Source organism: Ursus maritimus, unplaced genomic scaffold, assembly GCF_017311325.1.
Source record: "Ursus maritimus isolate PB19 unplaced genomic scaffold, ASM1731132v1 scaffold_1, whole genome shotgun sequence".
In the NCBI taxonomy this organism is placed as follows: Eukaryota; Metazoa; Chordata; class Mammalia; order Carnivora; family Ursidae; genus Ursus; species Ursus maritimus.
This window is the reverse complement of record NW_024423343.1, coordinates 69771648-69789062: the sequence shown is the minus strand read 5'-3', so window position 1 is coordinate 69789062 and position 17415 is coordinate 69771648. Positions and strand designations below refer to the sequence as shown.

At 36.0% G+C, this 17415-nt stretch overlaps 1 protein-coding gene across 8 annotated transcripts in view; it reads right to left on the bottom strand.

Moving 5' to 3' along the window:
• Positions 1-17415, bottom strand: part of WDSUB1 (WD repeat, sterile alpha motif and U-box domain containing 1) — a 56951-nt gene that overhangs the window by 12109 nt on the left and 27427 nt on the right. For 7 of the 8 annotated variants that reach the window (XM_040644637.1, XM_040644629.1, XM_040644625.1 and 4 more), the window contains 5 exons: positions 9511-9544; positions 7893-7933; positions 7706-7812; positions 6668-6847; positions 1727-1867 (listed from right to left, as the gene is read on the bottom strand). In XM_040644637.1, coding sequence (XP_040500571.1) covers positions 1727-1867; positions 6668-6847; positions 7706-7812; positions 7893-7933; positions 9511-9544 — 503 coding nt within the window. The remainder of the gene's footprint in view (positions 1-1726; positions 1868-6667; positions 6848-7705; positions 7813-7892; positions 7934-9510; positions 9545-17415) is intronic. The other variant, XM_040644642.1, reaches the window with a different exon arrangement.

The following is a 17415-nucleotide window of genomic DNA, read 5'->3' as shown; positions in this document are numbered from 1 at the left end:
CCATTTCTTTTCAACATTGTATTGCAAATCCTGGCCAGCATAACAAACAGGACAAGGGGTAGGGGCAGAGGGAGGTATACAGACTGGAAATACAAATGTCTACTTGCAGACGACATGATCATGTATGAAGAAAATCAAGTAAAAGGATCTATAAAAGAGGTATTCTTACTAGTAAACTAAAGCAAAGTCACAGAATACAAAGTCAATGTACAAAATCAATTGTGAAATATCAAACAATGAAGAATTGGGAATTGAAATTTTTAAAACTAGTATCTATAGTGTTACCAAAATACTAAGTACCTAAAGACAGTATTAACAAAGTATGTGCAACACCTATAAACTGAAACACAAAGCACTGCTAACAGAAGGTAAAGAAGACCGAGAAAAAGGAGAGCTGTGTGGTATTCATGAGCTGGAGCTGTCAGTTCTGAATGGATCAATAAATTAAACACCATTCTAATGAAAATGCTGTCAAGCTTGTATACTGAAAACTACAAAACATTGTGGAAAGAAGTAAAAGACAATACAAATAAATGGAAAGACATCCTGTATTCATGGATTAGAAGAGTGAATACTGTTATAATGTCCATACTTAAAGTCATCTACAGTTTCAACACACTCTCCATCAAAATCCCAATGGCACTTTTTACAGGGATAGGAAAACCCATACTAAAATTCATATGGAATCCCAAAGTATCCTAAAGAGCTAAAACAATCCTGAGAAATAACAAAGCTGGAGGCCTTATACCTCCTGATTTCAAAACATATTACAGTGCTATAGTATTCAAAAAAGTATGGTACTGGCATAAAGACAAACATACAGACCAAGGGGACAAAATAACCCAGAAATAAACCCTCACGTATGTGGCGAAAGGATCTTCAACAAGGGTGCCAAGACCATACACTGGGGAAAGACCACACTTTTCAGATGTCCACTGGATATTCTAACAAAAACTATCAAAACCATTCTTTTTCATGTTCATAAAATATTCTGATTTGTTAACTCTGCTTTGGGGCACACATGCCATAAAAATAACCCTAAGTAATGGGTAACAGAAAAAAGGAAGTACCAAGGTATCACTGCAATGCTGTTTACAATATAAAGATTTCCACTATTTGGTGTATGTATGTGTTTGCAAGAGTCAAAATGTTGCATAGAGCCACAGTGCAATAAAGTTATTAAAACTGAAAATCATGTAGACTAAGTCGATAGTTAGAAATGTATGAAGTTCTACACAAAAATTAACATAATATGGATTCACTGATTACAACTATGTAAATATGTATGTCTGTGCCTATTGACAAAGATTAGAAATTAATCTGGAAAGATGTAACTTTATAATCTTTAAATCTTATTTCTGTAAGGTTGTTTAAATTCATGACAGACAAACATAAGAGATCTCAACATTCTATCTCAAAAACAATATTTTACCTCCACTCTTGTAACCAAAAACACATTTCACAAGTTCAAATAAAGCTTGTTAAACATTTATCCCTTTTGTCTCTAATCTTATCCAAACCTACTCCATCCAATTTTATTAAGAAATATATAATGTTCAATAGTTTACCTCAGATCAAAGGAGTTAAAAAAAAAAAAAAAACTACTTATGAGCTATAAAACAGGTTTAAAAAATTTTCCACATTTAAAGAAATTTGTGAACTATCTACATTATTTTTTCATTTAGCACATAATATACCCAGAAACTTAGAAAAGCATCACACATACCTGATGCAATGACAGGATCTTTCATAAGCTCCCTAGTTATTGGACACAGAAATTCATCAGGAATTCCAGAAGAAAGGGTTTTCACCTTTGTCCTGAGCTCTTCAATTTTCCTCAGAACTTTACTCCGCAGCCCTAGAGATTCTGAAAAGAAATTATTCTGTTAGGGTGGGAGAACCACTGGTAACCTCTATGAAAGTCTTCAGCACACAGATTTTATCTATTACAACCAAAAATCTTCAGACATACTGTTTTACCCCAAAATCAGAAAAGTGTTGTTATTATTGCTGTGTTTAAACAAAAAATTCCCTAACAATTTTTAAAGATCTTCAGTTTAATGTAAAAAATCCCATCTTCTATTTAAAAAATTTTTGAAACTAGATATATTTGCTGATCTCATATGAAACACAATAAGTAAAACTCATCTGTCTGTCCCAGGCTGGACACACAAGTTTCACTCAAGTTTTAAAAATTATCTTAATTTTTAATTTCAGGAAGTTTAGTATAATTTTAGGAGGTTTAGTGTTATTAGCTGTTAACATTCTTATTTAAAGACTTATTTATTTTGAGAGAGAGTGAGAGCATGTACAGGGGAGGGGTGGAGGGGGAGAGGGGAAGAGAGAATCTTAATCAGGTTCCACACCCAGCGAGGAGTCCAACATGGGGCTCGATATCATGACCCTGAGATCATGACCTGGGCTGAAATGAGTCAGACCCTTAACCGACTCAACCACCCAGGTGCCCTAGAACTGTAAAATACTTTAGAATGATGTGGAAAAAATAAATGCCCTAGTCAATTTATTTAATAATTTATTGTTTGTTCAATTTGCTAACTTTCCAAATCTTAAACACAAAACAAATTCCTTATTTACTAGAGAATGTTAACATTTTTGTCTCCATTCATAATAATGGATTTTCCCAATTCTGCAGAAGTTAAATTACATTTCAATTCTGGCTTGGGCCTGATAGTTCTGAAACTTATGTCACTGAAGTTTAAAAATGATTCTAACTACTAACCCTGAGATTCATCCTTCAAAAACTATTTCAAACCATTAATTAAATCCAAGAATTTCTTATTCTTTATCAGAATTCTATTCCTATTGTTTTTACTATGCTTCTTTTATATGTTTTCAAACATCCTTTGTTGAAATCTGAAATTACTGTTTTACATTGTCAAGTGCTTCTGTGTGATAAGGTAAAGATTATGAGAGAGGAAAGAGAAATCAACTAAAGATGCTAAATTCAGCAGACCTTAAAAAAAAAAAGAAAAAAAACTCCACACTCTATTACCTACATTTAGGAGGAAAGAGTAAATTATAAAGGAAATAAGTTATTAGAGATACAAAATTGCTTTCACAGTATGGCCTGAGAACAAAACTATCTGACCCTAAGTATTTTCACAAATCATCATTCTGTTAACTTCTTAAAAGGCCATAAGATTCCAAGATATTTAAATACGTTCACATGCTAAATTTACCATGTAAGGAAAGTATAACACTATACTTTAAAATGGTTTTAATTTTTTTGTTGTTACTTGACTCATTAACAATAAATCTCACTATGGATATCCTATTTCCTAAGCTTTCCCATTATTCTATTAGCGTATGTTAATAGTACGTGGTATTATTTTTATTAGAGCATGACACTAAGACTTCAAGCTATTTTTGATAGGGATCTAGTATCCAGAATATAACAACAACTCTTACAACTCAACAATAAAAAGACAAATTAACCAATTTAAAAAGAGCAAAGCATCTAAACAGATATTCTCCAAAGAAGATAGATACATAAATAGCCAATCAGCACTTGAAAAGACGTTCCATGTCATTAGCTAAATCCAAACCACAAACCACAATCTAACACCACTTCACATCTACGAGGGTGTCTATAATCAAGACGACTGGAATAACAAGTGCTGAGGAAGAGGTAAAGAAACTGGAAACTTCACACACTGAAGTTCTTATACATACAAAACCTGGATGAACCTTGAAAGCATTACGTTACATGAAAGAAGCCAGATACAAAGAACACCTACTGTGTGGTTCCACTTACAAGAAATGTCCAGAACAGGCAAATCCATAAAGACGATGTAGATTAGTCATTGCCAGAGGCTAGGTAGAGAGAATGAGGTTCTTTTGAGGGGATAAAAATGTTCTGAAATTAGATGGTGTTGATGGTTATATAACTCTATTCTAACTCTATGAATATACTAAAAACCACCAAATTATACACTTAAGAAAAATGACTTGTATATTGAAAATGATAAAGCATTGTTGGAAAAAAGTAAGATGACCTGAATATACTGAAAAATGTCCTGGGATGCCTGGGTGGCTCAGTCAGTTAAGTGTCTGCCTTAAGCTTGGGTCACGATCCGGGGATCTTGGGATCGAGTCCCACATCAGGCTCTCTGCTCAGCGGGGAGCCTGCTTCTCCCTCCGCCTGCCACTCCCCCTGCTTGTGCTGTCTCTCTCTCTCTCTGGCAAATAAATAAAATCTTTAAAAATTCTCTCTCTTCCTCTGCCCCTCCCCCTCCACTTAACACGTGCTCTCTCTTAAAAAAAAGTCCTGTACTTATGGATTGCAAGACTTAATATTGTTAAGATGACAATAATCAGCAAATTAATTCACAGATTCAATATAATCCATACCAAAATAGGTGGCTTTTTAAGGAGTGTACTTGTGAGGAATGCCAAGTATTATAAGGGTACACCTGAAACTAATATTGTATTCCATGCTAACTGGAATTTAAATAAAAACCTAAAAAAATAAATTTTTAAAAATCAGGTGGCTCTTTTGAAACAGAAACTGACAATTCTAAAATTCATATGGAAATGCAAAGGACCCAGAGTAGCAAAACCAATTTTGGAGAGGAAAAGAAAAAAAAAAAGATGAAGGACATACACTTTGATTTTATCTATTTTATTTTTTAAAAAGATCTTATTTATTTATTTGACAGAGAGCGAGATGGCAAGAGAGGGAGCACAAGCAGGGGGAGTGGGAGAGGGAGAAACAGGCTTCCCGCTGAGCCCGACGTGGGGCTCGATCCCGACGTGGGGCTTGATCCCAGGACCCTGGGACCATGACCTGAGCAGAAGGCAGATGCACCACCCAGGCGCCCCCACTTTTCGACTTTAAAACCTACTACAAAGCTACAGTAATTAAGACAGTGTGGGGGTGCATAGTGGCTCAGTTGGTTAAATGTCCAACTCTTGGTTTTGACTCAGATTATGATCTCAGGGTCAAGAGACTGAGCCCCATGTCAGGCACCGTGCTCAGCGGGGAGTCTGCTTGCGATTCTCTTCCTCTCCCTCGCCTCTGCTCCTCCCACCACTCTCTTTCTCAAATAAATAAAATCTTAAAAAAAAAAAAAGTACGGTACCAGCATAAGAACAAATAGATCAACGAAACAGAACTGAGAGTCCAGAAGTAAGTCCTCACATTGTAGTCAACTGATTTTCAGCAAGGGCGCCAAGACAAGTCCAAACGCCAAGAATAATCTTTTCAACAAATAGTGCTGGGGCAGCAACTGGATATCTACATCTGAAAAGAATGAAGTTGGACACTTACCCTCACACCCTATACAAAAATTAAGTCATACTTGATCAAACCTCATTCTCTCTAAATGTAAGAACTAGACATAAAATTCATAGAAGAGAAACAGGTATAAATCTTCAAGACTTGGAACCAGGCAATAGTTTCTTAGATAATCTGACACCGATAGCACAAAGCAACAACAGGAATAAAAGATAAATTGGATTTCATAAAAATTAAAAAATTTTTGTGCTTCAAAGGACACTATCAAGAAAGTGTAAGGCTAACCCCCCACAGAAAGGGAGGAAACATTTACAAATCATCTATCTGGTAAGTCATATCCAAATTTATATAAACAATAAAAAAGACAACCCAGTTTTTAAAATGGCCAAAGGATCTTAATAGACATTTCTACAAAGAAGAGCTACAAATGGCTAACAAGCACGTGGAAAGACGTTCAACATCACCAGTCACCAGGAACTGCATGTTGAAACCATGATGAGAAAGCACTAGGATGGCTATAATTAAATCAGCAAGTGTTGATGAGGATGTAGAGAAACTGAAATCGTCATATATAGCTGGTGAGAACATAAAATAGCACAATTGCTTTGGAAATAGTCCGGCAGTTCCTCAAATGTCAGCACAAAGTTACTTTATGACCTGCCATGTCCATTCCTGATTATACACCCAAGAAAACTGGAAACATTACCACACAAAAACTTGTACACAAATGTTCAGGGCAGCATTATTCATGATAGCTAAAATAGAAACAATCTAAATTCAATCAACTGATGAATGGATAAGCAAAAAGTGATAAGTTCATACAGTGGAAAAAAAATAGTCATAAAAAGAAATGAAGTACTACTATATGCTACAGCACAGATGAACCTTGAAAACATGCTAAGCAAGAGGCCAGACAAGGCCACATTATATATGATTCCACTTGTACGAAATGTCAAGAAGAGGCAAATCCTTAGAGGCAGAACGCAGACTCATGGCTGCCAGGGCCTAGAGAGAAAGGGACAGAGGAGTGAATGCTCATGGGCATGGGGTTTCTTTTTGAATGTATTAAAATGTTGTTAAAATTAGATAGTGGTGATGGCTGTACAGCTCTGTAGATACACTAAAATCACTACGTTGTACACTTATAAAAGGGTTTTATCATGTGAATTATGTCTCAATTTTTAAAATATATACATTTTTAAAATTAGTTACATGGTGGCTTTAAAGAAATACTATGTAACATTTCTTTTCCATAATCTAATAAAAATATACTGTCCTTCTCTATAAAGATATATACCAGAATAATTACTGTGCCAGAATATTAAGAGAATACTATTAATACAACTAAAACCAATCTCAGAGTAAATTATTAAGTCACTTTTAAGACAGCCTATCTTCTATTACTCTTACCAATTTTCAAATCATCAGCCAGACTTTCTTTGGTGAGATTTAACAGTTCTCTTCCATCAATGTTATTCATTTTGAAAATACCAACAAGGTCACTTAAACCTTGTGCACAAAGCCACACTGAGACATCATCCTCTGACCAATCTTCAGTAAACTGCTTCGCTTGATCTTCTGTGCTCCTTGCTTTTAAAAACAAACCAACAAACGAAAAGGTAGGTAAAATAACAATGAAGAAAAGCACTTCTTTTATAAATATTCTCACTGAGAATTAAAAAGTAAATGAAATTTCCTTAAATCTGTGTTTGGCTACTTTAACATTCTTTTATGAAATTTCAAAAAAAAAAAAAATACTATGTGTAATTACAATATTATTTAATACTATATTAAATACTAGTCTTTTGGAACTTTTTCTTTTCATTCTAGAAAAATAATTTTTTTTCTTTAATTATATAAAACTCATATGTGGGTGCCTGGGTGGTCAGTCAGCTAAGCGTCAGCTCAAGTCTTGACCTCAGGGTCATGAGTTGAAGCCCTGCCTGTATCAGGCTGACACTGGATGCAGAGCCTACTTAAAAGCCAAAAACCTCACATCAGCAAAAGTACTCTATTTGCTCTATTATCTGCATATCAGCACCACTATCTGGTTAATTCTGGCAGTAAAAAAAATAAAACTCCTAAATTATGTGTCAACATTGTTTGATGAGGCCAAAAATAAAATGAACAAATAAAACTGTGATTTCTATTTTGTTCTCAGGCTGTATTTATCTGAAAAAATAGTATGCAGTACAAATAAATAGCTTACAAAACTATGGGAGGTATGATATCCATAAACATGCACTGAAAAGCATTCACCAACAGTTTTAACATACACCAACTACTTTAAATACTGGCTTCTCTAAAATTATTTTTAAATTATATTAAATTTGGATGTACACTTTATACTGAGAAAAAGCAAGGTGAATAATTTGCCAAAAAATTATGGAATTTAAAATTTTAATGGTGAATGGGTTGAACTGGGTTAAATATGATGCCCTTACTAACCTTGGCAAGGTGTTTCCAGATCAAATTGCCAGATGTTCACTGTTTTGTCCATTGAACCAGTAGCAAGTAAAAGGGTATTGGGTGCAAAGGCACAACTTGTGACATACCTAGTTAATAAAAACAACTATTATGTATCCTCAGACTAATTTTTTAATTATATTAATGCAAAATGAGGTTAAGTTCAGACCTGGTGTGCTGAGTCAACGTGTGAAGTACACTCTCAGTGTTCTGAAAAACAATAAAAACAGCTTGATATTTGCTCAGGCAGGAGTGAAGTTACTTGATAAGGGCTCCTCTGACATAAATGGTTTATATGCTGGTTGTAATAGTATAGTCACAAATGTAAGTTGATACTTTACCAATAAAAAGAGAACAGCATCTATAATAATATTATCAAGCACTTATTTCACTCTTTCTCGGTAATTAGCACTGTTGTCTGCTGACCATCTTCCTAGAAATTTTTAGTATAAAAGACTCCTGGCTTTTGTTGATTTATTTGAATTTACTAAAAGTAACCTAAACATCTGTTACATGAAATGATCTGTATTTTTGCTATGACATTTGACTTGTATCCATTGCAGGACCAGTGAAGAGAAATTAGATTCTGAGTACACTGGGGCGCCTGGGTGGCACAGCGGTTAAGCATCTGCCTTTGGCTCAGGGCGTGATCCCGGCGTTCTGGGATCGAGCCCCACATCGGGCTCCTCCGCTAGGAGCCTGCTTCTTCCTCTCCCACTCCCCCTGCTTGTGTTCCCTCTCTCGCTGGCTGTCTCTATCTCTAATTAATAAATAAAATCTTAAAAAAAAAAAAAAAAGATTCTGAGTACACTTAGCTGGCCCTCTAGCATCTAGACAGATTTTATTAATTTTTAAAAAATGAAGTATAATTAACATATAGTATTATATTAGTTTCAAGTGTACAATTAGTTGTATTTTAACTGAGACTAATATATATTTTATGGAGAGAATTCAATGTTCTAGCTATTCTCATAAATGTAAAGTCTCATGAAAATTTCTTGAGCAACACTGAGGATCTACTTCACGCAGTTTGGGTATTCCTGCCCTTCTCCTGCCAGAGCGCTCAGTGATTTGAACCTTCATGTGGGGGGCTAGCTTAGATTCCTTGCTTGACCCGCCACACTTTGATGATTTATATCTGTTTCATTTGTTCGTACAGCTACAGCCTGAACTCATTGTAAGGCTCCATTCAACATGCTCTATTCTTTCTTAAGAGAATATTTTCATCAACCACATCTTCACTATATGTAAAACGTTCATTTTTCTTCATACTTGTGCAACTCTGGTCTTTATTCATATGGGTCTACCAAAAACTCATTTTCCCAAGTCCATTAAATTCTACTCTTCCTCATACTCTAAACCCAGCCAGAACTCCGCCAGCAGCAGGCCACTTTGAGCTATACTCTTTCACAACCCCGGGGTAAAGATGCATCTTTGCTGTTATGGAAACCTGGTATAAAAGTTTAAGAATAATCAATTTGAAGTGATTTTTTTTTTTTTTTGTATATAGGTGCTCTTTAAATCTGTATTTTCTTTGACAGATTAATCATCTGTCCACCTTAGACATCTGTCCATCTTAAAATCATTATTAAAATATTTAAGGGCTTGTCCCATAACCTGTACCTTAATCTGCACAACTATCTTAGCATTTTTGAACACATTGTATATTCTTAGGCACTTGAAAAAAAGTATACATTTTGTTCGTCTTGCCTAACTAAACTTGAAGTTCAATAGCCTAAAAAACGTAATTTACACAGATCACACACAAAAGATTTTGAAATACTTACAGTATCATATACTATGACAGACTTATCCACTGATCTTTAAAAGAAAAAGGAAATTATGGGTGAGAAGTTCTATAAAAACAAAGTACAACATTTATTAGTATTTTTAAATCATTTATATAACTTTTTTAGAAAAGGCTGAGATATTGATATACAAACAATTATTTTTAAGAGATTTTATTTAAGAGAGAGGGAGAGCACGAGCATGCGCACAAGCAGGAGAGGGGCAGAGGGTGAAGCAGACGCCCCGCTAAGTAGGGAGCCCAATGCGATGAGGGGCTTGATCCCAGGACCCTGAGATCATGACCTGAGCTGAAAGCCGATGCTTAACAGACTGAGCCACAGGCGCCCCTGATATGCAAACATTTAGAATGCAGCCTTTTTGTTCCTATGTATGAATTTATATTAAAAAAAACATGCCATATATGAAATTTATCAGAAAATTATATACTTTAGTAAACAATGGCATGTGCTATTTATACCATCTAGCCATAAACAGAATAAGCATTTATGATGTATAAATAAGACAGAATCCCATATCAAGTTAATAAATCAAAGGGAAAAGCCACTACAAGGGAAAGTTATTACAGTTAACCCGTGAATAACGCGTGGATTAGGGGCATTGAGCCCCATCCCCACGCAGTTGAAAATCCACATATAACTTTTCACTCCCCAAAAACCTGACTACTACTAAGCCTCCTGTTGACTGGAATCCTTACCAATAACGAGCAGTCGATTAATACATATTTTGTATGTTATATGTATTCTATACTGTCTATTTACAATAAAGCTAGAGAAAATCTTGAAGTCTTAAGAGAAAATACTGTACTGTATCAAAAAAAATCTGCATATAAGTAAGTCCACGTGGTTCAAATCTATGTTGTTCAAGGGTCAACAGTACTTGTTCCTTGGCTTTTGTTTCAGACAGCATTGTTCTTTATCAATGATATAGCCATGCCTTAATTACTAATCTCTCTCTATACACACACACACACTTGCATGTACACATCCTGTGACTCATTTTTGAAAATTACAATTCCAAACTTGATATGAACTCTACATGGTTTCTTTTAATGGTATAAAAATTAAACAGCCATCTGGGATTATTCTAGTGGTGAAAAAGATCATCAAACAAAGAAAAATGCAATCGTATAACAAAGTACTTAACAACAACAGATACATTTTTCTCCATAATATTTTTCCTCTTTAAAAATAGTCTTTTTGCCACCATGATACATGTTGCAAGGTGAGAAAACACAATACAAGTGTTACTACTGTCTGTACAACTTTAATAATATTTGTACTTATTAAAAGGTGGCTGAGAACAGTCCAGCCTTAGGGGTCCTAGCTCCGGGAGGGCTTAACATTCCTTGTTTAGTAGATTATCCAGTGTAGGTGATGGATTTTGACTGCAGAAGCTTTATTATAAGTTCAAAACAGAAATTACACTTCAAATGTTCAAATGCGAAATAAAATACAAGAAAATGGGAAGCATATGAAAGCATTCTGGATGTCAAAAGCCAGTTATAGCATTAAATGTTAAAATTCCAGACAAAAAACACTGAGAAATAATAATAGCAGCTAACATTATTTGACTATGTATATACATGCCAAACATAGTTTGTGGCTACTCTTATTGGTCCTACATTCCTCAAGGTACAAGGTATGATTACTCAAATATATAAAATTCTTAGGGAAAACTACTACTTTTGAGCATCCTAAAAAAGAAAAAAGGAAATTCCACTTTCTGAGACCACAACTGGTGCAATTAAAATTAACTCATCCTGGGGCACCTGGGTGTCTCAGTCAGTTAAGCATCCGACTCTTGGTTTTGGCTCAGGTCACAATCTAATGGGTAGTGGGATCGAGCCCCACATTGGGCTCTGTGCTCAGCGTGGAATCTCCTTGAAAGATTCTCTCCCCCTGCCCCTCCTCCTGTTCTCTCTTGCTCGCTCTCTCTCAAATAAATAAATCTTAAAAAAAAAAAACAACACCAAAAATCAAAAACAAACCCTAACTCATCCTAATAATATATCACTTGAAGAGCTGGATCATCATTACTAATCTTTATGAGCACTGTATACTGGGAAGACAGAAATTAGGGCAACAAGCAAGAGTCCACTATGGAAACAGCAAGCAAAAAGGCCAAAAACAAACTAGAACAAAAAAAGCACCCAAGAAATTTAAACAATCTTGTAGTCAATAGATAGCCAGCCATGAAGGCAATGGAATAGGTTCACTTGTTATGAGGTATAAAAATGAATTTGAGAAACAAAAGGCCAAACATGAAGAACTCTTAAGAGTCTCATGAATCCACGCAAAAAGAATGGAAATTACAAACAGAGACCTATGAACTTTGGGAGATAAAAAAGACTGTCAACTCAACTCCTATAGTCTTTACTTTGGTCATGGGATGCAAAGAAAGATACAACAGGATTTGATTACCGATTAGATCTGGGGGAAGGAAATTAGGATTAAGGAAAAAGAATAGTTTTCAAGATTTGAGTTTGAAAGACTAGAAGAATAATAGAGCCACTGTACACACAAAATAAAATACGCTGAAACTACTCAAACAATGTACTCCCTAAATTGAACCTGAGCCAATACCACACAAGAAGTCCAACTGTTTGGTGCCCCTGGTTAGACACTTCCTGCCTGCATTATGTAAATCTTACCCACACTCCACCACAACCTGCCCTGTCACTCTAACCCCTTGTTTCCTTACAAAGGAGGCATGAGTATTCAAGCCTTTTGATACTCCATTTCTTCAGTTTTGTGGCACTCTACAAACTCAGCTCATTCAAGACTACAAGACAAATATGTCAATTATATCTAGATGGATACTGGGTGAGAGCAACAACACATATAGTTATGTGGTTGATATGGAAGAGCATATATTGGGGTGCCTGGGTGGCTCAGTCGGTTAGGCGTCTGCCTTCAGCTTGGGTCATGATCCCCGGGTCCTGGGATCGAGTCCCGCATCTGGCTCCTTGCTCAGCAGGGAGCCTGCTTCTCTCTCTGCCTGCTGCTTCTCCCTCTGCCTGTTGTTCTCCCAATTGTGTGCTCTCTGACAAATGAATAAAATATTTTTTTAAACATGGAAGAACATATAATCATAGACTCATGGGAGATCTGTGACATTATAGTGACATTATACAGCCACCCATATCAGAAATACCTAAAGCATTTTAATCTCAACGAGCTTTATACAATGGCCAAGAAGCTAATCAAATGAAATTAGCAACATTTCTTTATGGCAAGTGTGTTCCTAAGGTTTAAAGATTTATTTTGCACTTAAGCATTTTTATTTTAAATGTATTTACTTATGTTTCTTCTCATTCAGAAAGTATTTGCAGTCTCTCACAAAGATGTAGCAAAAACAAGGTAAAAATTATGTGAGGAGACTGGAGAGGAAGAGAATACAAAGATGAGGTGGGCAAGAGAAATGAAGGTTAGGATTTAGTGTCCAAGGGGCGCCTGGGTGGCCCAGTTGGTTAAGTGTTGGACTCTTGATTTTGGCTCAGGTCACAGACTCACGGGTCGTGGGATTGAGCCCCATGCTGGGCTCTGCACTCAGTGCAGAGTGGGCTTGTACCTTTCCCTCTCTTCCTCCACCGCCCCCCGCTTGCACTCACTCACTCTCTAATAAATAAAATCTTTAAAAAAAATTCAGTGTCCAAAATATGCGTCATAAAATCCAGTCCACCCTGCGACAGGAGGGCTGCAACTTTGGTTCTGAGCTCCTTCAACAGCAATTCAAAAAAGAAAACATGATCTTTCAACACAATTTAAGATAGAAACACAAACCCAAAGTTGGAGAAGAGACATCAGTTCCTCAGTCTGAGACCTGAAAGAACTATTTCCCCCAAGGGCTTTATAGAGAGGATGCTATGACACAAAGTCCTCAACAACTCTGAATGAACACGGTAAATTTCAAGCAGGTGTTTTATAATGCACCCTCTTAGGTCAATGGCTAAAACTCAGAAAAAGCAGAAATCAGAAAATGTCCAATGTTCTGGATTACAGAAAAAAGTAATATATATAATATTTAATAATCACGTATTTAACAATTATTATGCCCCCTAAATTAGAAATGCTTTGCCTGCATTTTCTTTTCTTTTCTTTTTTTTTTTAAAGATTTTATTTATTTATTCGACAGAGATAGAGACAGGCAGCGAGAGAGGGAACACAAGCAGGGGGAGTGGGAGAGGAAGAAGCAGGCTCCTAGCGGAGGAGCCTGATGTGGGGCTCGATCCCGTAACGCCAGGATCACGCCCTGAGCCGAAGGCAGACGCTTAACCGCTGTGCCACCCAGGCGCCCCTCTTTGCAGGCTCCCAGCGGAGGAGCCTGATGTGGGGCTCGATCCCATAACGTCGGGATCACGCCCTGAGCCGAAGGCAGACGCTTAACGACTGCGCTACCCAGGTGCCCCCTCATTTTCTTTTTTTTAAGATTTTATTTATTTACTTGACAGAGAGACAGCCAGCGAGAGAGGGAACACAAGCAGGGCGAGTAGGAGAGGAAGAAGCAGGCTCCCAGCGAAGCAGGGAATCTGATACGGGGCTCGATCCCAGGACCCTGATCACGCCCTGAGCCAAAGGCAGATGCTTAACGACTAAGTCACCCAGGCACCCCATGCATTTTCTTATTTAAGCTTCATAACAATCTTACGAGGAACCTGTTATTATTTTCCTCATTTTATAATTCAGAAAAGTGAAGCTGAGATAAGATATGGAATTCGAATTTGCTCAAGGTCACACAGCTAGGAAGCGGCAGGGCTGGGATGAAAACTCAGTTCTCTGTGATCCTAAAACCCAAGTTTCTGCATTTTATACTTCCTAGATCATCCCCCATGAATGTATTAAAGTTAAATAGATTCATAATGGGGACATACCCTGACAGTTTTAGCCTAAAAACATATAAAACAGATGGCACAGCTATTTAAATTTCACTAAAGCTTTCACAAGACATCTAATTTCAAGCAAAGCAACATCTAATAAGCCTCCATGATAAACAGCATCATGCACTTTTAGGCTACTAAAGGAACTGACCTGTCCACAGGATTATGAACAATGTTGTAAGGAGATGGGGGGAAAAGATGATTTGAGTTTTGGGAATGTGATCCACGCCACCCAAGAGCAGGTGGGCAAGTCAGCTGCAGATCTACAGTCATGTCACCCAGTCTGCCTGTCTCATATTTCTCTCTCATTAGTTTTTGACTCAAGAAGAAAAGAAGATGTTATTTATCGAACTCCTAAAACTCTAACAATGATGGGCATTTTAAAACTGGTTTCCAAGGAATCCTAACTACTAGAACTGAGGATTTATGGAAAGAGGCAGTTCTATTTGAATTGTGAAGACTGATCTTTCCTGCCTGAATAGAAGCTGATATATATAATGTTCATTTTATCTGGTTGATCAAGAGAAGTAGGCTGGAACACAAGACAAATTCTGCCAAGGAGCTAGAGGAAACTAGAGGAGAGATGCAGAGAAAGATGGAGGGAAGAAGTTCCTACATATTTTGCTCCATCATGTGTGATGCCATCATAGCTCTGAGAGCTAATGGAATGTGTGAAGCAGATATGAGAACCCATGTATCTTTTGCTAGCCCAGATACTGAAGAGATTAAAAAAAAATTCACTTATTTTCCCTAAGAAAATATGTTATGTTAACATGCACTGGTTTCTTGTTTTAATGAATTAAAAATATTTTAGAATTTTCTCAGTTTTATTTTCAGTAAAGAACGATATATAGAACTCATATAAGCAAAAGCTCCTTGAGGTCCTCAATAACTTTTAAGAACGTCAAAGAATCCTAAGACCAAAACATGAGAACCACTGACCTAAATCATGGTTCAATTTCTGTACCTCGCCTTTAGCACCCACCTCCTGTACCTAGGCATGCATACGAAAATTGCTTTAAAAGTGTCACTTTCCTAAATCTAAACAAACTTATAACAACATCCTAGGTCTCTATCATCTCTACACTATTTTTCCAGCCTCAATTCCCCTCACTCCTCTTTACATTTATCATACATTTTAATCCACTCAAGAATTTCCTGCCTCCTGGAATCCCCCTTCTGTTTCCCAATCCTCCCATAGCTGCATATTCCAAGATGCCTTTTACATGGTCACCCCACAGCTATGCCCTATACATCTCCCTTAGCACACCTGACCTATAATCCCATTCTGTTGTCAATTCACTTTTCCTATGTAGCCACTTGTATTGACATATCTTTTATCCTACTCACTTTTCCCACTGTCTCCCTCTTTAGCATATGTATTCATTCCATCTTACCAATAACTTTTAGTTGCAAATGGAATATATCATTGACCAATTAACTTGTTCTTTACCTACTCATGGAAGTAGTGTTTAAAACATATCTCCCAATTTCCTTAAAAAACTAAATGTTTATATTTCACCATCTTACATTTCCAACTCATTCACTTGCCTGTATATTTATCCAAATGAATTAAGAATATTCAGAAAAAATATACGAATGTGACAGAGTGATAGCATATACCAAAAAGTATGTAATAATGTAAAATTCCATTTATCCACTGGAAAAGGCACATTTTATAGTTAACATAAAATGTTAATTAAGATTGACATATATACAAGCTCATAAGGAATTACAATGCTATAAAATAGTATTTATAAATAACAAATAGTTTTTATAACACAAAAAACTATACTAAGTTTCACTTAACACTTCTTTCATGATTCAGAAGGCAAAGATATGTCATCTTGCGATGAACATCAGGATAGAGAATTAAAACATCTTCAAGGGCACACTGTCTTATACTTCCTTTTCTATGCCATAATGCAACTGGCAGAGACCTGGGCACATAAGAGTCATAAATACTTGCTGAATTTCATATCATCATTTTGTCACTTAACCTCTTAAGAGTGAAATGCACAATATATCCCCCAAAACAAAAGAAGGAAATCCAACTCTGTTTAAACTTTCACTGACTTCAATTCTAGGTCAAAAGAGAATTACTATACATGCTTTTTGATGATGAACCATTTTCATCTTTTGAGATAAAAGAGTCACATCTAAAATAACGACAACATAACTAATTTTTTGGCTTATTATTTGGCAAGGATTGGAACATATGGGAAAAGAACAATCAGGCTTAGTCCAGAATATTTTAAGTGATTATTGGAAGTCTAAATATCTTGGCTGGAGCAAAAGTCTGCTGTGAAGAGCCATGAATGTGGATTTCAATACTATGGCCTGTGATATCAGACAGGCAATGGTGAGAAAATCCAATGGCAGCAAGGAGAAAATATACCAAAGTATATGAATAGAATATAAAGTAACTGAATCGTGCTACCGTGTACCAAACCAATTGCTTTACAGAACAAAGTTTTGAAAAATAAAAGCCAAAGTTAAAATTTTCTACAGAGAACTAGAAATCATAAAAAGTGACATAGTGGACCTGAAAAAATAGCCAAATACAAATTCCAGGACCAAAAAATAAAATAATCCAAATTAAGGATTCATCAATGGACCAGTTTATTAATATATCAGATAAAGCTAAGGACAGCATCAGCAAAGGGGAAACCACTCAATAAAGCCAGAGAAATAGGAGAATGAAAAATAGAGAAAAGAAAAGATATAAAGTTTATAGTAAGAAAATATATTTTGCACTTAATTGGAGGTCCAGATTTAGAGGAGAGAAAGGATAGAGGCAATATCTGAAGAGAGAATGAATAAGAATTTCTCCTTAACTGATAAATTATCATTCTATGTATTTAACAAGCTCAGTGAATTCCAAAGCAAACTAAGTAAAAAGAAATCCAAATCTCGATACAAAGTACAAAACAACAACAACAACAAAAAAAAAAACCCACAAAGAGAAAGTTCTGTGAGTAGCCAGTGAAAAAAATACAAGTTACAT